Source organism: Tachypleus tridentatus, chromosome 2, assembly GCF_004210375.1.
Source record: "Tachypleus tridentatus isolate NWPU-2018 chromosome 2, ASM421037v1, whole genome shotgun sequence".
In the NCBI taxonomy this organism is placed as follows: Eukaryota; Metazoa; Arthropoda; class Merostomata; order Xiphosura; family Limulidae; genus Tachypleus; species Tachypleus tridentatus.
This window is the reverse complement of record NC_134826.1, coordinates 102,589,861-102,614,863: the sequence shown is the minus strand read 5'-3', so window position 1 is coordinate 102,614,863 and position 25,003 is coordinate 102,589,861. Positions and strand designations below refer to the sequence as shown.

General features: G+C 33.5%; 2 protein-coding genes across 5 annotated transcripts in view; both read right to left on the bottom strand.

The window, feature by feature from the left end:
* Positions 1-2,689: 2,689 nt before the first annotated feature.
* Positions 2,690-24,313, bottom strand: LOC143244717 (uncharacterized). Of its 2 annotated transcripts, none has more exons than XM_076489871.1 (4): positions 24,181-24,313; positions 5,963-6,097; positions 4,914-4,961; positions 2,690-4,227 (listed from the first exon to the last, which is right to left on the bottom strand). In XM_076489871.1, exons 1-4 carry the CDS (start codon positions 24,287-24,289, stop codon positions 3,521-3,523), a joined length of 999 nt encoding a protein of 332 aa, XP_076345986.1. In that variant the 5' UTR covers positions 24,290-24,313; the 3' UTR covers positions 2,690-3,520. The 2 variants fall into 2 exon arrangements, with proteins under 2 accessions (XP_076345986.1, XP_076345985.1); XM_076489870.1 differs by lacking the exon at positions 24,181-24,313 and adding an exon at positions 6,871-13,995 and having other exon boundaries at positions 5,963-6,350.
* LOC143244716 (E3 ubiquitin-protein ligase DTX4-like) overlaps positions 18,118-25,003 on the bottom strand; it is an 85,352-nt gene continuing 78,466 nt past the window's right edge. For all 3 annotated transcript variants that reach the window (XM_076489866.1, XM_076489869.1, XM_076489867.1), the window contains exon 11: positions 18,118-24,741. In XM_076489866.1, the coding sequence (XP_076345981.1) occupies positions 24,532-24,741 (210 nt within the window). In that variant the 3' untranslated portion in view covers positions 18,118-24,531. The remainder of the gene's footprint in view (positions 24,742-25,003) is intronic.

Here is a 25,003-nt window from a genome sequence, read left to right as displayed (position 1 = left end):
CCAATCGGGAGTATCTGCCTTTCTCAGATGACTTAAAGAAAGGTCACATTTGGGGACTGAAATAAGCCATAGTGGGATGAGCTGACCAGTGGATTCTGCAATGTTATCCAATTTCGCCTGGATGCGAAGGCCAAAAGGAGTAATGGCAGATCGTCTGTTCTGAAAAAGTATGGCCCACTGAGAAAGGAAAACACATCCCCAGGTGGGATGCTTTGGTAAGGAACAAACATTTAAAGCATATACTAAAGACAGTAGCAAATGGCAGAGGTGCAAAGAAGGTTCCTGAGACTCTATACATAAGCTCTGAACTAGAACAGTAGATTTCAGAAATGCTTCCTGTAAGGAAAGACATACAGGATGGTAGGAAGCAATCAGTGTTTTGATGTCATCCAGATTTGAACCTAAACCTCGACAGTTCCATTGTATCAAGGCTGGAGAACCCTTCTGTTTACGACCACGTCTTTTTCCCTTACTGTTCTTATTCGGAGGAGATCTATCGACCTCCATGGATCCTGCCCTGAGTCGATTGGGCAGATCTTTGTTGTTGAAAGGGGATTCCAGTGACTGAGGACGTGAATGAATGATTGTTTTTGCATCTTGGGGTGAGAGAAAAAGATGTATCTGAAGAAATGTCTGAATTTGAAAATGGGTGTAGAAGTTGATTCATCAACCTTTTTAACCATGGAGGTCAAAAGGCTTTTTATATGTTTTGAAAACGATTCTCTTGGAGGCACAGAGAGATCTGTCTGCACTCCACTGTAGTTGTGGAACGAAGTGCAGCAGCATATGTCCGAGATGAAGTGGGGGAAAGCAATTTCCGAGCCTCAGGATAACTAATGTTATGAGTCGTTTTCAAACGCTGCACCTCTTTTTCCTCCAACCATTTTGGGAAATAATGAAAGTAGGAAGGGTGAGACCCATTGCAGTTGACACAATGTGGGTCCGTGCCACACTCATAGGCATCGTGGTCCTTGCCACCATAATGAGCACATGTCAGGGAACCACGACATGACGTCTTTGAGTGGCCGAACCTCTGATATTGGAAACATTGGAGAGGGTTTGGAATGTACGGCCGTACCTTGCAATTTAGATAACCTGCCTTGATGGTGGCAGGTGCACATGGTGATGTAAATGTCAAAACGAGGATATCTGTGGGCAGTGTAACTCCATCTTTGCGAGTGGAGATATGCCTCACTGCACAAACTCCTTGAGTGGAGAAACCAGCGAGAACCTCTGACTCGGGGACGTTCTTCAAATCCCTCTCATCAATAACTCCTCGTGATGAATTCATGGTAGCGTGAGGGGTAACCTCAATAGGTACATCCCCAATTGCCTTTGAATTCAAGAGGAGTTCACTGTGTTGGGATGTGGATGTTTCAACCAATATGTCTCCAGATCAAAGCTTCTTTACTGACTTTGGAAAGCCAGCAAGTCCCTCTAGTCCATTCGGAATAAAAAAAGGTGGGCATTTGCCCTAAAGGTTTTTCTGAAAGAGAATGTAATATAAGAAAATGAGGTACGTGTGTTACAGATGTTGAAGATTGCTGCTCAGAGTTTTCAAGACGTGGTCGTTTACCTATTGACTGTTTTTTCTCTATTTTATTTAATTTTTTTATAAGAGTATCCATAGGAAAAAAGGAAAATTTCGCTACCCACCGACCCCCCCCCCACCATGAAGCCCTACGAGGGGATGCACTACAATATCATGCAAGGACATTGCAGCAACGCCAGGGTTTCGTGAGCACTATACCCAAACATCAGCATCAGACACAATGTCCACAACACCCATTGAGAACTTCCAACACTGGTACTTGGTTGATTTCTAGCCCAAGTGGACCAGCTGATTGACCCAAGGGGGCCACCCAAAGGCTGCCCGTCTACAGGAATTCAAGGTCAAAGTGGTGTTTTAGGGTTGGACCCCTCAACCACCAGGATCCTCTCCTCCCCTTCACGGGTCGCCACAGACGTGGGTGGATGTTTAGATCCCAGAGGAGGTAACTTGAAAAAACAGAATCTTTCCTGGGAGGTCCCCTCATCACGTACAGGAATCCACACCGAGGGGTACACCAAAGAACATTGTTCATTTTCCAATTTAATTTATTACTTTAATTTAATTGGCTAGATAGAATTGTCAGCAGATATCAGAGGGTACATAAATCTGAAGAAGCTAAATATAGTCACCCTCTTACATACTGATAACACACTGACCTCTTATACCTGCAAATTAAAAAAAAATATAATTTTGTATTGAAAAATAAAATCAAATTACTTCGTTGGTTTCACTCTGTTTTTCTTTAGCATTCATTTCTTAATTACTGGAAAGCTACATAATGGGCTATCTGTACTGTGAGTAGTCAAACCTCAAATTTTAACACTGTTAGTCTGCAGACTACATCATTGATATTTGTATGATAATAAAACATTTGCTGATAGACTAATAACAATAGCCATTTAATGGCCATAGTTCACCATCTTGCATAAGTTGGTAGTTGTACTGGTAATATTATTGATTTACTAAGCATTTGATGCACATCAATAATAAACAGAAATATATTTTTAGAGAAAATATCAGGAAAAAATAACACCTGTATTTCTTAACAGATGTGAAACACTAAAACAAATAATAATGTATTATTACAAAACTACAAAATGTATTTTACCATACACAAAGTCACATAACAAATAAATACAAAATGAACAAAACTTTTATTTATTGTTTTAGGCCAAAAAATTCTCAAGAAAGTTACTATTATATCTAGACATCAATACTATACATTCAAGTGCATCCATTAGGAAAATGATGCACTGATAAGAAAATTTAAAAATAAATCCAAATACATTATTTTGGTTGTTATTACTTGACTGAACTGTACATGAAAAGATGACTAGTGTGGTTGCCATTAAACACAAAGCTACACAATGGGTTGTCCACCATATATTGAAGCTCAATTTTAGCATTGTAAGCCTGTTGACTTGCTACTGAGTCATGAGGCTGAAAAGGTTAAACATGAAGTTTATAAAATGAAAGATTTTTTTCTCTATAAAATGAGAATATCATTTCATTTCCTAGGTCAACAAGGTAATATTCCTATGAAACCAATTTGAAACTAATTTATATATATATAATGTATATATTACTGTCACATAGGGTTGTATTAGACAGCTACAGCTACATTCAAAATAATTATCCTTGAAATTCTTCAATACTTGTATGCCAGATGCACAAGAACAGGCAGAACATGGTCAAGTCATTATGAGGTAATTACCAAAAATATGAAAACAGGTAATGCTAAAAATTTTATAAACTATAATCATATTAATAACCAATAGATATGATTAGTTTTGGATGCTCTCTATAAAAACACAATATATACATAAAAGAAAAATATTACTTTTTATCAATTGTCTGTTTAATGATCCCTGTTATTTTAAAACTAATTAATTATTTATAAATCTTTTTTGCCTCTGAAGCAGGAAAGTAAATAATGTCAGAAGGATTAAAAGATAAGGCAGGTTTTTTTCAATCAATCTTAATTTGCTGGTGAACAAGAGTTCTGTCAGCACACCTTGATTGAGTTAGGGAAGGCAGTTTTACATCAAAAGATTTAGTGAATGTGCCATTTCCTATAACTTTTGGAATAGAAAAACAAAGACTGCTCTGATATGGAGAACTTCTTCCCCTTCTTGATTTATCAATAGATATCTCATCATTCTCTAAAAAATCTTTGAAAGAACTGTCTGAACTTTCACTGGATCTTCTGGTGAAGCCTCCATATGTATTTGACTTATTCTTTCCTGGGTTTCCACTGGACATGTGTATTGGAGAAAACATTTTGCCATTTTCTTCTTTAAATGAACTTGCTTTATCAGAAGAACCAAATGCTTCTGGATGCATCCATTCTCCTTTAAAAATGCTACCACATTTGGGAATATAAGATTTTCTTAGAGAGATACGTTTGAAGAAACTACCCTCCTTTAGCTGCTGCAATTGGGTTGATAGGTAGGAAATAGTCCCACATTTTAAGTCTAATTCTTTTTGGAGGTTTAAAATTACTTCATCTCTAGCTGCGAGCTCTCGATAATACTGTGATTCTTGGGTTTTTAACTGCTGCTGCAGGGTATCATTATGCTGGAAGGAAGCTTTGAGCTCTTCTGCTAATTCCTTGTTCTTATCTCGCCATTTTATAACTGCAGATTCTAGAGCTTCAACATTACTTTCATGAAGAACTAAACAAAACATAAAAACCACTATTTTAAAATCCAGACACTTATTCACACAGACATTTTTTCACTCATGGGGCAGTCGTTAGGGTTTTTTGACCTACTTTGATGTTACTTTGCTCATTTCTCGGATATTTTATTATACATAGAATTTTAAAAAGAGAAATTAAAAAAAAGATATATAAAAAACTACTTTGTGTTCTTTGCAAGTCTTTATTAATATCTGACATGGTCAACTTTTCTAAGTGAATTTACAGCATAAAAATTTGTTAAAATGGGTTACTAAAGTTTGAGGGTGTAAGTAAGGGGATGAGAAAACTGCCTTACAGATAAATATTTATCCAAAATTTATGTTTTTTTTATTGACATAACATTTTAGAACACTTATAAATTGCCTTTGATAAAAAAAATCTACTTACATGAATCAAACTTAAAACATGAACCTACTAAGTAATGTAACTAACTTCATAAACCAGTCTAACAAAGAGCATGAAATGTTGTAAAACAAAACCTATTACAGTTATAATTTGCAAATTCATCAGTTGGGTAACCTCACTGTTATCAATACTTTTTGCCATAATTTCAAACTTATTTTCTTTTAAAGTAACCAATCAACCCACTTACACACTTCTATTTCTCTTTCTCCCCACCTGCAACTGAAGCTACTATAAAACAATGACTTTTTTTCTTACCTTGACATATGGCAGGGGACTCTTGTACAACCAATTTCAACTGCAGCTCTGCAAAGAAGCATTAAGTTCATTCACAGTGCTATTCTTATAACTTTTATTGCTATATAAATTACTAGTGACTGATGTGTGGTGTATTCATTCAGTAGGTCTGATACAAATACATTAGAAAGAAATTATTCATTTGAATTGGTTCTGGAAGATTTCCAGTGAATTGTATCCATGATAAATCTCTACACGTATACACAGATTCCTTTTCTTATTTTTTACTGTGCAATGTAAATATTCTTAAAGTTGGTTAATACTTGCAGTCATATAACTTCCTTCTTTGATGTATTGGTCTAAATATTCAAGCTGATCTGAAACATTGTACATGTATGTTTCAATACATAATCATAATTTTAATGAGTAGTATGATGAATATGTCTTTGCCTGACTTGTTAAATAAGATTTTTATAGAATATCCTCAAGCAAACCTACCTACAGAATTTGTTCTCCTCCACATTTTGGAAATTGTTCCAACATAATTGTTATGAAATCTCTTAAACAGGGAGTTTATAAAAAGATATTGTTGTATGTACCAGTAACCCAATAAACAGCAAGATATTATTTAAAAATCAGGAAAAGATTGAAAGTTAACTCCTTTTCCTTGAATAGACTAAATTTTATTGTGATAGTGTTGATGCATAATATCTGTTGTTATACACTTATAATACTTAAACAAATAGTTTTGGTGACTTCAGGAATGTTTTTAACAGTGAGTGAATAAAACATCAGGCTTCATTTCCCAAAACTTCTTTGGGTCACTTATCAACACATGAATGACTTATATTAGACTAACACATTATATTTAATATCATAAGTGCCTGTGACTGTTATAAATGGGTACAGAAAATAAAAAAGTGCGACTTAAGCAGTAAATAAAAGAACAAAAAAACAAGTGACAAGAAAATTAATACAAAGAAAATAAAATGAGTATTAGAAGAAACTTTTTTATTTTGCAATTAAAATATCATAATTATCCAATACACGTTAAATATAGAGAACTGTACCTCTGCATTGTGTCTGCAGTTGATCAACTTCTTTGTGAAGCCCTTCCAAGACCTTTGCATGTTCAGCCTGAAGAAAAGCAAGTTGACTCCAAGTCGCTCGGACCTGTTCCTGAAGCCGTTGGAGCTGATTTGAGTCTTCAGGAGAGAATTTGGAATATTCTTTGACAAATCTTTTTAAGGGGGTATCAGAGTTAAAGTGCAAAAGTTTAGGACTAGGCTTAACAATATTTTGCTTTTGTGGCATATTATAGGACACTGGAGAGAATTCTGATACTGCTGCTATTTCACAGTGTTTGAAGCCTTTGTTCTATACACTCTTTTCTTATGTATGTTATTTTTACATTAGCTAACAATTACATTAATGATGGTAGCTCCATATGTTACCAACCTAAAAAATAAAATAAAACCAAATTTTACTAAGACACAATGACAACAATGTATTGGGAGGATGAGATTATGAAACAAGTAAAGAGTCAAAACTTAAAAATCTTCAATAGGTAGTTTCAAAACACGTACAATAATACAATAATGAACTGTAAAGTATATTCCTGTCTTTACACTTCATTCATTTCACAGAATTTAAAAGCATAATATTAATACTGGGTCTCACTTTAAAGACTACAAAAATCAAAGGCCTTTTGTTCATTAAACACTAGAAGTAGAAACTATTTTACTGAGAAAACTGTACACATGCAGTAAGTCGTAAACATTACATAGAAGCAAGTTTTTCCCTGTTTCGTTGCATAGCTGTGACCATCACTTTCAACAATGGTAGCGCACAAAAGTTTGCTATAAGTTATTCATTTATTGCATTCCGAAAATTATTAATGTTAGATTATGAAACAACAAAAAACACGAAAAGGCACTTTTACTTATATTGTGATATTATACACTAAATAACAACTTACTTCTGAGTTTCTATCGCGTATCATTCGTATCCTACAGCTGTTTAAAATGACGCTACTTCCGTAATACAAACACAGACGTCTGCATCTGCCACCGGAAGTATGAGATCATTCTAGGATGCACCTCCTAAATCAAATCATAAATGACTCACCGTGATTTTAATGACGTATGATATCAAGTTTATTGAAAATAAAGAAAGAGTACACACAATGGTTTGCTTTAACACGTGTGAAACGGTACGTATACTTTTTCCTTTTCTAAATAAACTCTATGCTTTATACAATTTCAAATAGCAGTTATTTAAGTGATCTCTTGTTCTTTTGTGGGTTTTTCTTCTTCTTATGTATATATTATATATAACCTGGCGGGACTGTAACACTGGTATGGACGTCCATTGTTTTTGTTTTGTTTTTATTTTAGTGTTATAATCCTTCAGACTTCTCGTTGATCTATTGAGGGAGGGTGTGTTTGTTATCACAACGCAAGCACTAATTAATAATTCTAAAAACGTCGCCAATATCTTTTCTAGTGTTGTACTTGCAAGAGGCCAGTTGAACAAAAAATGAGCAGTGCATTTTTTAAATTTACAACGTTCCAAATTTTGACAACAGTCAAGGAACGAAGTATCATTTTAATCGTTAGAACTTACAAATTAGTAACTTAACATACTGTATTATGAACTTGATCGAAGAAATTCCATTACATTCCCCGTGTATTAAAAGTCAAGTTACAAAGATATATTTTAATGCACAACGTTTCAAGTTTGTTGTAAGTCAATGCATAAAGTAATATACTACATTCAAGGGTTGTTAAAGGTGAAAGTGCAATATGGTGTTTTGACGCACAATGCTTCCAGCTTGTTAGAAGTAACAGCACAAAGTATTGTTTTAATATAAAACGTTTCAAGCTTCTTATAAATAGAAACACGAAATAGTGTTTTAATCGACAACGTTTGTAGTCTGTTATAACTCAAAGCACAAATGTTTTAATCTACAATGTTGGTGGTTAAAAGTAAAAGCACAAATTAGAGGTTTAACATAAAAAAATTACAGTTTTGTTTGAAGGTAAGAAGCGAAGTGGTGTTTTAATTGTGACATTTATTATTATATATTTGTATTAATATCGATATTGGTTTCAGTTAAATATTTATTTAGAAATGCATTTAACCTATACTGTTAAATCTGTATTGAAAAATTCCCGTATATTCACTAATGTTGTAAAAGATACTTGTGTGTAAGTATCAACAATGTACTATGTGTACATGTAAATACTAAAGATTGCCAATACTGTTGCCAACTGAACTTTTGAGAATTTCGCCTTAGGTTCATAAACCGACGCGCCAAGAAACAATATTTATTGTTTTTTGCTACTGTTGGTATACTATAAGCCTCGGAAGCTATAACTGTGAGTAACACTTATTTATCGGGAAACTACAAATATTTGACCAGGAACGTTTATCGATTTCGAACATTACAAACCGTTTCACTTCAACAAATTAACTTCGTACGTTAGTTTTCAGCTGCGAAAATTTCACATTTGAAGAGCTAGCTAGCTCCCCGTTAAATGAATTGTATCAATTCAGAATTAATGCGCTCGTAGTGAACCTTCTATAAGATATCAAGGAAGTTCCATATCGGATAGAAGATTCAACAAGCTTGATATATCAAATTTTCTTTCTTAATACAAATATATTTTAATGTACAAACAACAGTACAGTTTATAATAATGGTTATTACAAACAATGATTTATATACAAAAATTTTACAAACTCACAAGCAATATTTATTCAACATTATAATATGATATGTCTACCATTAATTAATTTCTAAATTTATGTTACAATTTAACTCAGTTTCATTCTATTTGAAACTGTAAAACGTAATATAATCTACAATTTTCCGAGCTTGTTACATGTGAATGTGAAAAGATATTTTTTTAAATATACTACCTTGAAGACTTGTTAGAGGTGAAGGTAAAAAAAATAGTATTTTAGTGTAACATGATGCATGCCTGATAGAACTTAAAAGTGAAAGCACAGTGTTTCAGTCTTTTTGAAAGTGAAAGCACTAAGTAGAGTTTTAATATGCACGTTTGTTAGAAGGAGAAACAAAAATATATACTTTTTTAAATTTATTATGTTGAAAGCGTGTTAGAGGTCAAGGCACAAAGTAGTATTCGTAACTATAACATTCCAAACCTGTTAGAGGTGAAGACACAAAGCAGTCTTTCAATCTACAATGTTCCAAGGTTGACAGAAGTGAACGCATACATTAGTATTTTAATCTACATAATGTATAAGGTATAATGTATTATTTAACGTAAAACCTTCTAAGATTGTTATAAATTAAGGAACAAAGTATTATTTTAATTATGTCAATCCCAGTTTGTTAGAAGTCAAAGTACAGATAAGTGTATGAACATTCTTAGCCTGTTAAGACTCAACGTATAAACTAATATTCTAATTTATAATGTACTAAGCTTGTTAGAAGTCAAGATAGCATTGCAGTGTTTTAATCAAGAACGTTCCAAACTTGTTAGAAACTAAGGCACAAAGTAGTGTCTTAATGTATTATGTTTTAAGCTTGTTAGAAGTAAAGGCGCGAAGTTATAATTTACAACTTTCAGAGGTTGTTAAAGGTTAAGACACAAAGTAATGTTTTAATCCACAATGTTTCATACACGTCAAAATTCAAGGCACAAAGTAGTATTTTATTTTAAGACTTCCCAAGCTTGCTTAAAGTCAAGGCATAAAGTAGTGCATAACGTTTGAAGACTGTCAGAACTGAGAGCACGAAGTAGTAGTTTAATCTATGACATTCCAAGTTTTTGAGAGTCAAGGCAGTAGAGTAGTGGTTTAATTGAAAATATTTCAAGCTTGTTAAAGGTACAAACTCGAGTTTTAATATAAAAATTTTAAGCTTTTAGAATTCAAGACACAAGGTGATGTTACAACTTACTATGCTGAAGACTTGTTATAGATCAAGGCACAGGGTAGTATTTTCAGTTACAAGTTAGTATGAAGTTAAAGCGACAAATTAGTGTTGTAATATACAATATTTCAAGCTAATTTTATTAAAGACACAAACTTGAGTTTTACTATACAACGTTCCTAGCTTCTTAGAAGTCATACCATCTAGTATTGGTCTATTCAAGAACTTTCAAAGCTTGCTAGAAGACGAGGAAGGAAGTAGTGCTTTAATTTACAATGTAACGTTTTAATTTACAACCACCCAAACGTTTCAGTAACTTCAAGACATCAAGCAGTGTTTTAATGTAGAATTTTCATCGCTGTTAGAAGTGATGGTGAAAATGTAGTATTTTAATCTACGACGTTCGGAGCTTGTTAGGAGTCAAGCCAAAATGTAGTTTACAAAGTTATCAGCTTATTAGAACTCAAGGCGCAAAGTAATAATTCATTCTACATCGTTCTAAGCTATTTAGAAGTAAGGTACGAAAATAATGTTTTAATCTAGAACGTTCGAAGCTTGTTTTAAGAGAAATCAGAAATAAATATTGTTTCAGTTTATAAGCTTGTTTTAAATTTTATGCAAAACAACATGAAGGCTACAAACACTAGCCGACCTTAATTTAGCAGCGATAGACGATATGGAAACCATTTAGTCAACACCACACACTGCCAGCTCTTGGGGTACCCTTTTACCAACGAATATTGGGATTGTTTGTTACATTACAATGCCCCCTCGGCTGAAAGGGAGAATATTTTTTCATTTGAAGGAGTTCGAATTCGTGACCCACAGATTGTGAGTCAACTGCTCTAACTATCAAGCTACGGCAAGCTTGTTCAATTTACATCGTTCCAACTTTGATACAACACAATGTACAAAACAGTAGAATTTTAATTTATTATGTTCCACGCATTTTAGTAGTCAAGGAGGAAGAAAGTGCTACTATGTTTCACGCTTATTAGACATTACGGCACAAAGAAGTGCTGTTTTAATAAATATCGTTCCAACTTGATAAAAGTCAAGTAACAAAGAAATATTGTTTTATTCTACTACGCTCCACGCTTGTTAAAAGTGAAGGCATAAAATAGTGTTTCAATCTACAACGTTCCAAGCTTGTTAGAAATTAAGGCACAAAGTGATGTTTAAATCTACAACGTTTGGGATTTGATGAAAGTCAAGGTATAACACAGTATTTTTATCTACTGCATTCTTCGCATCGTAAACTCAAAGTAGAAATATACGTTTAATGTACAATGTTCTAAGATTGTTAGAATTTAATGTCAAAATTAATGTTTTAATTAATAACATTCCAAGCTCATTATAAGTCAGTGCACGTAGTAGTTTTGATATACTATATTTAAGGGTTGTTAGAGGTCAATATGCAATGTAGTGTTTTAAAGTATAGAATTCCAAGCTCGTAAAAAGTAAAGGTAAAAATAGTGTTTTAATCTGTAATGTTCCAAGCTTGTTAGAAGTCATGACAGAGAGTAGTGTTCAAATTTACAACGTTTAAAGTTTACAAGAAGGACGTAGTGTTTTAATCTGTAAGGTTCCAAGCGGGAAAGTATCCTAAGTAAAAAGTAAACTTACAACCACTTAAATTTTTTAGTAATCAAAGTCAAAGTAGTGTTTTACTGTAGAACATCTCAATCATGTTAGAAATGAAGTTGAAAAGTATTGTTACAATAAACGATGTTCCAGTCTTTCCAGAAGTCAATGTATAAAGTATTGTACAACTCAAGGTGAAAAGTAATATTTTAATCTACAACTATTCAAGCTTCTTAGAAGTGGAGACACAAAGGAGAGTTTCAATATACAACGTTTTAATCTTTTGAAGAGATAAGGCCTAAAATATATATTTTTTTACTTTTAACATAAAACGTTCTAATGAATCTAAGCTGTTAGAAGATTGTTTTTAATTTCGCGCAAAGCTACACAAAGGCCACCTGTGCTAGCCATCCCTAATTTAGCAGTGTAAGACTAGAGGGAAGGCAGCTAGTCATCACCACCCGCTGCCAACTCTTAGGCTACTCTTTTCCTACTGAATAGGGGGATTGACCGTTACACTATAACGCCCCCACGGCCAAACATGTTTAGTGCGATGGGGATTCGAACCCCCTACCCTCAGATTACAAGTCGAGTGCCTTAACTACCTGGTCATGCTGGGCCAGAACTTAAGCCACAAAGTAGTATTTTAATTTACTGTGTTCAAATTGTTGGAGGCCAAGACACGAAGTAGAATTTTAATTACTACTTTTTAAGCCTATTAGAGGTGAAGGCACGAAATAGTGGTTTACTCCACGTTGTTCAGAGCTTATGAGAATTCCAGGAGCAAAACAGTGTACGACTTGTTGGAACTGAAATCAAAAAGTAGTAATCTACAACGCCTCTAGCTTGTAAGAGGTCAAAGCAAAAAGTAGTGTTTCAACATAGGAAGTTCCATTCCTGTTAGACGGCAAGATGAAAAAAAGTGTATTAATCTATATTTCAAGGTTTATAGAAGCTACGGAATGAAGTAGTGTTTTAATCTACATCGTTCGAAGCTTGTAAAAAGCCAAAGTAAAAAGTAATGTTTTATTCACAATGTTCCAAACGTAATACAAGTTAAAGCACAATGTAGTTTCTTAATACAAAAATTTTCAAGTTTGTTAGAAATCAGACACAAAATAGTGTTTTATGTAAAACATAACAAGCTTCTGAAAAGTCAAAGAGCGAAGTAAGGCTTTTTAACCAGAAAGGTTCCAGGCTAATTAGAAAACAGGGTAAGAAGTCGTATTTCATTTTACAACGTTCGAAGCGTGTTGAAACTTAAGGTCGAAAGTAGTACATTAATCTGCAACGTTCCAGACTTGATCTAATTGAAAGTAAAAAGTAAAGTTTGGCCTACGACCATTTAAGCTTCTTAGTAGACAAATCACAAAATAGTGTTTTAATGTAGAAGTTTCCATTCCTGTTAGAAGTGCAGGTGAAAAGTAATGTTTTAATCTTCGACGTTACAAAATCGTTAGAAGTGAAGGTTTGTTTGTTTGTTTGTTTTGAATTTAGTTCAAAGCTTCTCGAGGGCTATCTGGAAGGTAGCGACAGGATGATCTTTTTCGGTGTTAATAGATGTTTTTTTTTTTAATTTCGCGTAAAGCGACACTAGGGCTATCTGCGCTAGCAGTCCCCAGCTTAGCAAGTGTAAGACGAGAGGGAAGGCAGCTAGTTATCACCATCCCTCGCCAACTCTTTTACCAACGAATAGTGGGATTGACCGTAACATTATAACGCCCCCACGTCTGAAAGGGCGAGCATGTTTGGTGCGACTGGGATTTAAACCCGCGACCCTCAGATTACGAGTCGAACGCCTTAACCCACCTGGCCATGCCGGGCCAAGAAGTGCAGGAGTGAAAGTGCAGTATGTTCCAAGCCGAGAAGCTCATAATATAAAGCAGAATTTTATTACAGAACGTTTAAAGTTTGTTAGAAGTTAAGGCACAAAGTGCAAAGTAGAAAAGTCACGTTTTAATCTACAACGTTCCACATTTATTAGAAGATGAGTCATAAAATAATGTTTTAATTGTTTGTTTTTGAATTTCGCACAAAGCTACTCGAGGGCTATCTGTGCTAGCCGTCCCTAATTTAGCAGTGTAAGACTAGAGGGAAGGCAGCTAGTCATTACCACCCACCGCCAACTCTTGGGCTACTCTTTTGCCAACTAATAGTGGGATTGACCGTCACATTATAACGCCCCCACGGCTGAAAGGGCGAGCATGTTTGGCGCGACGGGGAATGTTTTAATCTCCTACATTCCACTCTTCAGATAAGTCAACGGATCAAATATTGTTGTTTTTTTCTAATTTACACTGTTACAAACGTATTAGAAGTCAAGGAACATAATTAGTGTTTAATTTTACTTCTGTTCAGACTTGTTAGAAGTTAAGGCACAAAGTAGTATTTTAATATAGAAAATTTCAATTTTGTTACCACCCACTGAAATATCGATACGTTTGCGGACTTACAATGCTAGAAACAAGGTTTCGATACTTATGTTTAGCAGATAATAGACAGCTCATTGTGTAGACCAATATTGTAAGAAGTAACTTCACAAAGAAATAGGTTTTTAATTTATAGTATTCCAATATTATTAAAACTTGAGGAACCAAAGATTAATGTTTTAATTTATAACGTTCCAAACTTGTTAGAAGTCAAGGCACAAAGGTTTGCTGTAATATAGAACGTTCTAAACTTGTTAAGGGTAAAGTAAAAATGTTAAGTTTTAATCTACAACCAACATTCCACACTTGTTGATTATGGTACAAAAAAAAATGTTTTAGTCTACTATGTTCCAAGCTTCATATAAGCTAATGCACAAAGACGTAGTTTTAATTTGTAACGATCTAAACACTTTAGAAGCCAAAACAAATATTTTTTTTTAAATTTAATGTTAGATTAAATAAGTTAGTATTAAATAAATAGTTAGTAGCGTGTTAATGTATAATGTTCCAATCCTGCGAGAAGACACTTAGAAATAAGGCTTTGATTTATGACTTTTGTTAGAAATTAAGAAATGATGGTATTTTGAATTACTAAGTTACAGACGTTATATAAGTCAAAATACAAAGGAATACTGTTTTATTCTATAATGTTCCAAGCTCTTTAGAAGTCAAGGCACAAAGAAATGTCCCCCACTAGGACAGCAGGTAAATCTTTGGATTTACAACGTTAAATTCCTCTTTGTGTACACAGCAGATAACCCAATGTGGCTTTGCTATAAGAACACACACACACACACAAATGTTTGTTATGCGTTAAAGCGCAAAGAAGTTTTCATTTTCCAATATTATTAGATCTAAAGCAGAAAGAAGAATGGCTTTAATTCATAATATTATAATTCTTTTAGAAGTTAAGGATGTTGTTTGTAAGTAAGCACAAAGTTTCATAAAGGGTTATCTGTGCTCTGCCCACCACGAGTATCAAAACTGGGGGTGAGGCGAAGTTAAGGCAAAAAATGTAATGTTTCAGTTTACAATATTACAGTCTTATTAAAACATTGGTAAAATGTAGTTGTATTTTAAAGTACTGCGTTCCACGCTTTTTAGTAGTAAAAGGACGAAAAAGTAGTGTTTCAATTTTTAAAGTTAAAATCTTAATAAAGCTCAAGGCGCCACGTAAAAGCATTTTAGCTTACCCTGTTCCATACTTTTTAGTAGTGCAAGTACAAAGGAGTTGTGGCCCGACATGGCCAGGTGGTTAGGGCGTTTGACTCGTAACCTGAGGGCCGCGGGTTCGAATCCCCGTCACACCAAAACATGCTCTTCCTTTAAGTCGTGGGGGCTTTACAGTGTTCTGGTCAATTCCACTGTTCGTTGGTAAAAAAGTAGCCCAAGAGTTGGAGGTGGGTAGTGATGACTAGCTGCCTTCCCTCTTGTCTTACACTGTTAAATTAGGGACGGCTAGAACAGAGAGCCCTCGCGTGACTTTGCGCACAATTCAACACAAACAAAAACAAAGGAATAATGCTTTGATGTAGTACGTTTCACCCTTTTCAAAGTTGATAAATTAGCGTTTTAATTTATAACATTTCAACCTTGTTAAAGGTAATTGAAGAAAGAAATGTTTTAATCTGATTCGTTCGAATATTGATATAATTTAAGGTATAAAGAAGTAATGCTTTAATTTATAGCTTTCTAATATTATTAGACTTAAGGTACAAAAAAGTAAGGCTTTAATTTAGAGCGCCTAGCAAAAGTATTCACCCCTGCAAAGTTCCACACTTTGTTGCTGTCTGAGCTTGAAATCATAAAACTTTGAAATTGGGCTCTATACTTAGAATCAACACAATCTACTCCTCACTGAGAAAGTTAAATAAACTCTGATGTTATGTTAATAATTTTGAATTTTAAATAAAATTAGAATATTCTCAATTGCTTAAGTATTCAATTCCTTTGCTACGGTAACACTAAATCAGTTCAGGTGTAGAAGATTGATTTGAAAGGTCACAAAATTAACGTAACGGGTTTCTGTTTGTGTGTAATAAGTTATTTTAATTTATGTCATTCTAATCTAGTTAAAACAAAGTACAAACCAGTAGGATTTCAATTTACTATATTCTATGCGTTTTAGTAGTTAAGGAAAATGGATATATTGCTTTGAAAAACTACTCTTTACACTTATTATAAGTCAAAGTACAAATTAGCAGTTTATAATTTATAACATTTTAAACTGTTAGAATTCAAGGAGCAAAAATAGTGTTTTAATCTACAACATTCCACACCTTCAGGAGACAAGGCACGAAGAAATAGTTTTAATCTACTACGTTCCAATCTTCTTAGAAATTAACGCACAAAATAAAAATAAGTTTTAAACTTTAACATTCCAAGCTCTTTAAAAGTCAAGGTACAGAGAATTATTGCTTTAATCTAATATGTCCCGAGTTTGTTATAAATTAGAACACAAAGACGTATTTTTTAAACTTATAACTTTTCAATCTTATTAGAATAAAAGCACAAATAAAAGGGGATTTAATATATAATGTAACAACCTTATTAGAAGTTCATGCATAAAAATAGTAACGCTCCAGTTTAGTTAAAACTTAAGATAAAAGTAGATATTTTAACTTACTGCGTTTTACCTTTTTTTAGTAGTCAAAAGAAAAAGAAGTAGTCGTTTAATTTACTACTACGTATGCTTCTTGTTGTTGTTTTGAATTAAGCACAAAGCTACACAATGGGCTATCTGTGCTCTGCCCACCACGGGTTTTGAAACCCGGTTTCTAGCGTTGTAAGTCCACAGACATACCGCTGAGCTACTAGGGGGATGTATGCTTCTTAGAAACCTTGTAACAAAGTAGTAGTATTGTAATTTATAACGTTCCACGCTTTTTAGTAGTCAAGGCACTAAAAATTGGTCTTAATATATAATGTTCAAGTTCTTAAAAGTCTAGAAACAAAAAATATTGTCTTAATTTACAACGACCCAATAATTTTAAAAGTTAACGCACAAAAGATTTTACGTTTCAACGTCATTATAACTCAATATACAAAGTAGTATTTTAATCCAGTATGCTCCACGCTTGTTATGGGATACAATGAAAATACTAGTAGTTATAATACTATCTAGAAATGTATTTAAAACAAAAAAAAAAACTGTTATAGCGTGATTGCCTTTTACAAGCACATCACACAGTAACTCTTACTGTATCACGTAACTTATGAAACTGAAAAAAAAAACATTATAACCCGAGCGCTTTCAAAAGGTGGACCTTTCTTCTTCAGGGACAGTCTGGGAATGCTCAGTATAATTGAACGAGTGATAGATAAAAATTTAGTTTAGTAATATCATAGAGGGCATCGTACTTTCCGAGAATTGTTTATTTCTCTGTGTAGTGTTGTAAGCGTCTCATTACAATACAATACAACTCTAATGCTTCTTCATTTTAACTTTTTGTGACGCCATTTTGGATCGAAAGTGAAACAATTTGTAAGTAGGTCAAATGCACGTATGGTGCTGACATCTAGCGTTGAAGGTAGGTATTATTGAGAACGAATTAACTCGTTTGTGGCACTGTGTTACCGATCGGTTTGGACGAGTTATCTCGTCTACAGCACTGAACAGGTTAAAGAAATTTCTAGGCCTAGAGAGAGAGAGATAAGATCAAGAGAGCACAAGTTAAGTAAACTCGAAAAACGTTAAATTAGTGAAAGTGAAGTTAGACCGCGTTACTGTTAGTTTAGCCATACAGGCAATATCTAAACTGAGTTTCACATTAGTACTATAATAACAGAGATAAAGGAGAATAATTTGACTTGTCAAAAAGGGGACAATTATTTAAAGTTCTGGATAAAACTGTGGTAAAAGGGTAATTGAACCAATGTGTGTGGAATAGTAAATTTTACATAAAAATTGAACCAAACTTTTTATTTAATGCTTGGCATATAACTGTGGTAAACCACAGGGTAATGTAAGTGAATTTATCACTAATTATATTGTAATAACAAAAGAATCCCAACCCACATCCAAACATTGACAGGCCTAATAATAATGGCTTATGACAAATATAATTGCAATTCTTTTATTTATTTGTCGAAAGATAAAATGCTAAATTTTAGAGAATATTTTTGTTTTAACTCATTAAACAAAGCATGTGAAAATAACAACATGAAAACTATTAAAATAATATAAAAAGCAGAAGAGAAACAGTCACTATGCAACACCTAAAAACATATAACAACTGAAATAAAATATAGCAAAGCTAATTTAAAATGTAAAGTAATAAAAAACAAAAGAAGCACTACACTGAACGACACTGTAGAAAATATTTATTAGCTGCTGCAACTCTTGTAAATTTTATACATATATATATATTTTTTATATAAAGCTACTCATAACTATCAGTATCAGGTACAACTTTTCCTTTTACAGCTGTATGTAGATCATGAAATGAAAAAAAACAACATTCTATACTTGTGTTTTAAAACCAAAAATAAAAATAGCTACTACTACTGAGCATGCTTTTCCTACAGAAAATATAATGTTTCAGTTGTATTTAAAACAAGCTTCCTATAAAACTTTTATCAAAACAACATGAATAATTAAATGTTCAAGTGAATTCCTTTAAGAGGAGGGTCATTCCATGTCAAATCATCCAAGGGGCTGCTGGTGACCCCACAGAATGAAATCTGAAAAGGCTGAATAACTGGTGACATGGTCAAACCGTGGCCTGAAGTCAGGCTATTTTTAGCTAAATCATACAAAGTTGCATGCAACTAAATTTTTGTACAGGAGATCTAATAGGTTTTTAATTACAACAACTGCTGATTTATCAACTGATATGTTATGGGAAATTTAGAAACAAAATTCAGCTTTGTATCATATTAAGTCTTAGAGCTATGACTTATTAAATAAACCAATGTTTTCTATGATTTTGAGTTTTCAGGTGATTTTACAGCCTCACTATGAAAATCCTAAGAGAGATAAACTTGGTTTGAGACCATTTTTGAATTCTGTGAGTTTAATTCAGTCGGTGTAGCAAATTTCAGCCTTCTACCACCAGTACTCCTGCAGCTTTAAGCAGCCAAAGTTGCCCGAAAATAAATTTGCCAAAAAAAAAAAAAAAATTTTACAGGGCTATAAATCAGAAACTATTAGAGATATTGATCTAATCTTTGGCAATTGTTCATTATATGGGTAGATGAGCATATGTGAATTTTTTCAAGGCATTCTGAAGGGGTTACCTGGAACATTTTCCAAAATCTGGATGATTTGACATGGAATGACTCAGGAAAATATAGAACTTTTGTACATGAAACATGAATAAGGTAAGAATAAAAAAATGTCTTCACAAAAGTTATGATAATATTATGTTTTAACAATAAAGCTGAACAATGGTTTTTCTTTGTAACACTTTAAATGTTGTACTTCTCATAAAAAACAAAACCATATATTATTATATATTGGAAGGTCAATACAACACAGCACTTCTAAGCCTGAAAATTGTTAACAAATGTGAAAAATTGTTAACCATTTTTTGCTCAATACACAAAAAACTGAAATATACAACGCACCTTAATTATTTCTAAAGTTGTTGACTCATATTCTAAAGAAAACAAAGAATAAAGCCATATTATGCATGCATGCATATATATACACATACATACAGAGAGAAAGAGATAGAGGGAATATTAATACTGAACAGTCAAATAAAATAAAATAAAACAAAATCAAAAGAACAGACTGCATTGAAAACAGCAAATCCGAACCTCTGACTAATTATAATTTGTTATAAATAAAACTAAGCTCAAACAACATAAAAAACACTGCACCAATTGAAAAGATCCCGAGGGTAAAGGACCTTTTGTGGAATATAAAATGTACCCTAAATTTTAGAGGTGACACAGAAAGAGGACTCACATTGCAGTCATGACACATCTTTTATCAGTCTTAACCTCTGTTTGCCAGTCTCACATGAAGAATAATTAAATAATAAAAAGAATAAAAATAGAAATTAGAAGAGTGAGATGTGGGTGCTCAAGGCCCCAATGTCCTACATCTACATCACTCTTCACTGCCTGCAGATAGTTGTAGGCAAAGTAAAGAAGAAGAAGAAAAAAATAAAGAAAAAATAAGATATTACCACTTGGGGGAAAGTAAGTTAAATGAACTTACCTCTTTAAGTTGGCATTCCAGTTTCAAATATGGTGGTAAGGGTCTAATTAATAGCCTAGTAGAAAAATTATACTAGTATAAAGGGTCCCAACCAGTTACCTATACTAATTAATACAACTCCCAACCACCACCCATTAAGTCCACTGTAACTACCAATTTTCAGACTCTAGATAAGCCTTTAAATACAGTAAGGTGTTCATCTGTATAAAGTAGTGTCATGTTGTTATGGACTTTGGCACCTACATCTCAGTCTCCTAAATTCTACTTTTGTTCCTTTGATTATTTTATTATTAATTATTCCTTATGTGAGACTGATGAATGGAGGTTAAGATTGTTATCAGCCATTTTCAACAAAATGTGACAATTAAGACTAAATGATGTCTATACCTTTTTCTGTCTTCTCTGGGATCAACTTTATATTTTAGTAGACACACTGATAAAACTAATTTATTCCCTCAAGGAAAAAATTGTTTAAAGTTCTTTGGTCATATAAAAAAAAACACTTGGTTTAAATGTGACAAAAATGTCCATACTGTTACTTGCCAAAAGTGGAGACTACAATAAAAACGTTCTACAATTTCCTGACATAAATGGTGTAAGTGTATTTTATGTGACTATTAAAAAAATTATTTCAGGTTTCTGAAAAAGGATTAATAATTGTAGTTTAGCTTATATTACATAATTTACCCAAGAAAGATATATGGCCCACATTTCTGAAATGAATGTGTCTTTACCGTTACCATGGATAATGTTTGCCAAGGAATATTCACCAACATCCACAGAGATGGCAGCACTTTAGCTCATATGAAAGACCAGATTTTCAAGCCTTTGACCTGACACCTCTTAAAAGTCCTCAAAGTTTTGAGCATCCTCCATCTCATCAAAAAGTTGCAAGAAGAAAGAAGCTATGGAGAGGGCAAAGTTTGCTTACAGAAAAATTAGGAGCCAGGAGGAAACAATTAAGAACTTGAGGAATGAACTGAAAAAAATGAAAAGAGAAAACAAGAAATTATTATAACAGCAAACAAATATACCTCAGGACAACACAGGTTTGAACACCAGTGGTAGAAATACTCAGCATGCAGATCCATCACCAACAAAAAAGGCAAGATTAATGGTTAGATCTGACAACATGAAAGATATTCACAAGCAGCTGACATTTGGCTTTGCACTCTCAGATGAAATAAAACAAAAACTCAAGGACAATGTAATGGCTAGAAAAAAGAAGAGGTCATTTCGAGATATTAAAGGGCAGTTTCCAAAGAAATATGGAGTGATGAAGAGAGCTGAAACAGACCTGGCAATCTCAAGGAGATAACTAAAGAATAAACAGAACAAGATCAACAGAACACTGGTAATGGATGAGGATGGAATGCTCAACAAGATTCCAACAGCAGTGTCAAAACTAGTGAATGACTTTTATCACAGGGATGATATCAGCAGACCTGCTTCTAAGAAGAAAGAAACTATTCCACAGAAAAAAAGAGAAGAGACTGAAAAGATACCTATGTCACACATTAAAAAACTTGAGGATGAAATTTCTGGCTGAAAATCTGCAGGTTTCCATTTCTTATACTTCCTTTACAAGGCTTCATTACTTTTATGTTGTTTGTACAAATGTAAATAATACGGACACCACAGCATGCAAACTGCATACCAATTGTGAATTACTTGCTTCAAAGCTGAACTAAGTTGGGGTTATAAAGAGTAGAAATGTCAATGATATTATCAACTCTATTGTTTATTCAAGAACAAATATATCCTATATGTATTTAAAATGTACCAAATGCAGTGGTAATATAAGTAACATATATGTCACTGGTACAGACATTGAGTCATTCAGAGAGCCCATCGAATACTACCAGTGGTAAAGTAAATCTGAATCACACACTAGTATCAAATGTGAGGTCATTTCAGTAAACATAAGCACTGAAGAACTGTTAAAAGATTCAGTTAAAAATGTTTGTAACCTGTTTGAATCTCAATTACAAGAGCTGCTGCCACACCAGTACAGGTTATATCATCAGTACCATGAGATTAGAAAGCTTAAAAATGGGTTAGCAAGTGATGTATGTCTATTGCAGTTGACTTTAGCCAAAATTATGAATGTAAGCTAGGTACCAAAATTATGTTGATGCATTTTGGAGCATCAAAGTGTCAGTTAGCATTACACACATGTCATGCAATTTTCTGCAGTTCAGTTGTGGGTATATTTACAAAGTGTTACTGTATTCTGTCTGAAGACACAAGACATGGGGCTGGATCAGTTAGGGCCCACTTGAAAACAATGCTCAAAGACCTCAGAGAAAATGGAGTAAACAAGGTTCACTTTGTTTCTGATGGGCCAACAAGCGAATACAAAAAAAAAATCTAATTTCTTACTCCTGGCCAACATTCCATTCAGTTTGGGATTTGAATGTGTGACTTGGAACTTTCTTGAAAGTGGTCATGGCAAAAGGCCAGCTGATGGTATTGGAGCAGCCCTTACAAATTCAGCTGATTGGGTAGTGGCACATGGATGAGACATCAGGACTATTGATGACTTGTTTGAAAAATTACAGGGGAACATCAGTGTAACAATAGATAAGATATCAGATGATGCACTAGCAGATATTGAGCCACATTTGAATATGGTACCATCAAAATCTATAAAGGGTACCATGAAAATACATCAAATTTTAGTCAATGAGCCAAGTTCTCTGCATCATCAAACACTGTCATGTTATTGCAAGGTATCAGGTCATAAATGTGATTATCATTCCCCAAAAACAGAATCCATGCCCATAATTCCTGTTGATCCCCCATCAGATCTCAGCAGAATCAAAAATAACCTGATGGTGCAGCAAATAAACCTTTTTGAAAGAAGATTAGCTGAAGGCCATGATGTAGAAATTCTTAATATTGGGGCCCTCTCACCTGATGAAAAAAAGGAGTACCTTCTATGGAAGGTTTAGAAAACACAAGCTAGCCTCAAACCAGTTCTTGAGACACACAAGTATTATGCTGTGTTATTCACCAGGGGTGTGAAAAAATAATTTTAAACTGGTCACTTAATTTATTTAGAAAGCATGAAATTTAAATTCCTTGAATGGATTGGTGTTCATTCCCAGTACATATTCAACTGGCCAAAACGAGATGATATTGTCACCAATGTTGACGAGAAATTCATACTGAAGGAGGTGATATTCCAGGGACCACCCCCATTCAACTTAGATATGGAACAAGTCACTAGCCTTAAGGTCATCATGGCTAGTGTTTAATAAGTTTTTGTCTATTGTGAAGTTCTAACACAATGTACATGTTTATGACACCACTTACATAAAGGGACAATGATTTTCGTTTCAATGTGGGTGCACAAGATCCTGCTATTAATGGATCAGTATTAATTAGCTGCTGTTTACCATGTTCAAAAGTTGTTTCAATAAAATTTTTGTTTTAAATTGTGCAATGCAGGTAATTTTGAAGTTGATGGGACAATTTTCATTTCAATATGGTTGCTCAAGATCCTGCCATTCATGGGCCAGTATTAATTCATGTTTACAATTAGATACTATTCACAAGTTGATTTATAAAATTCTTGTTTTAATTTCTATAATGCAAGCCATTCTAATTTTCTGTTTTACATTTTCTGACATTTTCTAACGTTTTTAATGTTGTTTGTTGGTTTCTTATTCACCCCACTTGATTTTTTTAAAAATAAAATGTATTCATAATATTTCTGATGCTTTCAGTTGTATTTCTCTGATATTTGGATAGTACAGATGTGATAAAAATTTTTAAAAATCATCTACCCTAGTATCTACCTACAAACTTCATCTACCTTAGTATCTACCTACAAACTTCATCTACCTTAGTATCTACCTACAAACTTCATCTACCTTAGTATCTACCTACAAACTTGGCATCAGCTCATCAATTCTAACCTGTATTCTGTTCCAGATTACATCATAATGTATAAATGCATTCATAGACATACATTATGCAAACATTTTCCTTCATTTCATGGCAACAGTAGAGACATGTCTCTCCTGTTACTACAGTAATGGTAATGACAGTATTGTAAACCAAATTTTCAATTATTATACCAAATTAGGATTTTCTAGTGTTGCAGTTTCACAGAATTTAACAAATTATAGAAAATAGTAAAATAAACCTATTATTGGCAAAAAGAAAAAGGAAAAAAAATCATTACGTCTTTACCGTTACTGGCTTGTTTTGCTGAAAATGGCCTTTTACGTATCCTCACTGCAATGTGCGCCCTACTTCCACAATCACCTCTGAAACCTAGAGTACATTTTATATTCCACATTATTGCCTGTATTCTGAGGATCTTTTTGATTGGTGCAGAGTTTGTGACTTTGTTTGGGCTTGTTTATAACAAATTACAGACACACACACATATATATATAAAATGCACATACACTTTAACAAAAATTAAAAAAGGCTTGCTTAACTGATATCACATTATTCTTAAAACTTTCCAAAACTAAGTGACAAATCTTTAACAAGTGCAAATTTCTAATTTTACAGTTTCCAAGCACGAATTATATATCACTCTAAGATTCCTTGCAGTTTTAATTCTGTTAGAACATTGTCCAGGTACTGAAGGTCTGGATAACCATGGCCTGTGATATTGGAGCCAAATTCAGTCTTATGGTGAATCTCATTCCAAGTTACTGTGTTTGGTTCACCAGTTGTAGAAGACACCCCAACAGTAAAGATAAGACGGCGTTCCCATGCCTTCACTAAAAGTCTCAAAACCTGTTGATATGTATCACTGAAGTTACCAAAATATGATAGACATTTTTAAAAAAAACTTCAAAATTTGCACTAAACAGATTTATTTCTAACTAAGCACAATGTTAGTCTAACTGAAGTAGAAAACGTTTTCCAGTTGTATATGTAAACATATTTTATAACATAGATGGAACGACCTTGTACATCCACCGAAACTATTTACAACATATATTGAACAAATAATTTAAAAAAGATACACTTTACACATGGTCAAAATTTGAGTAAA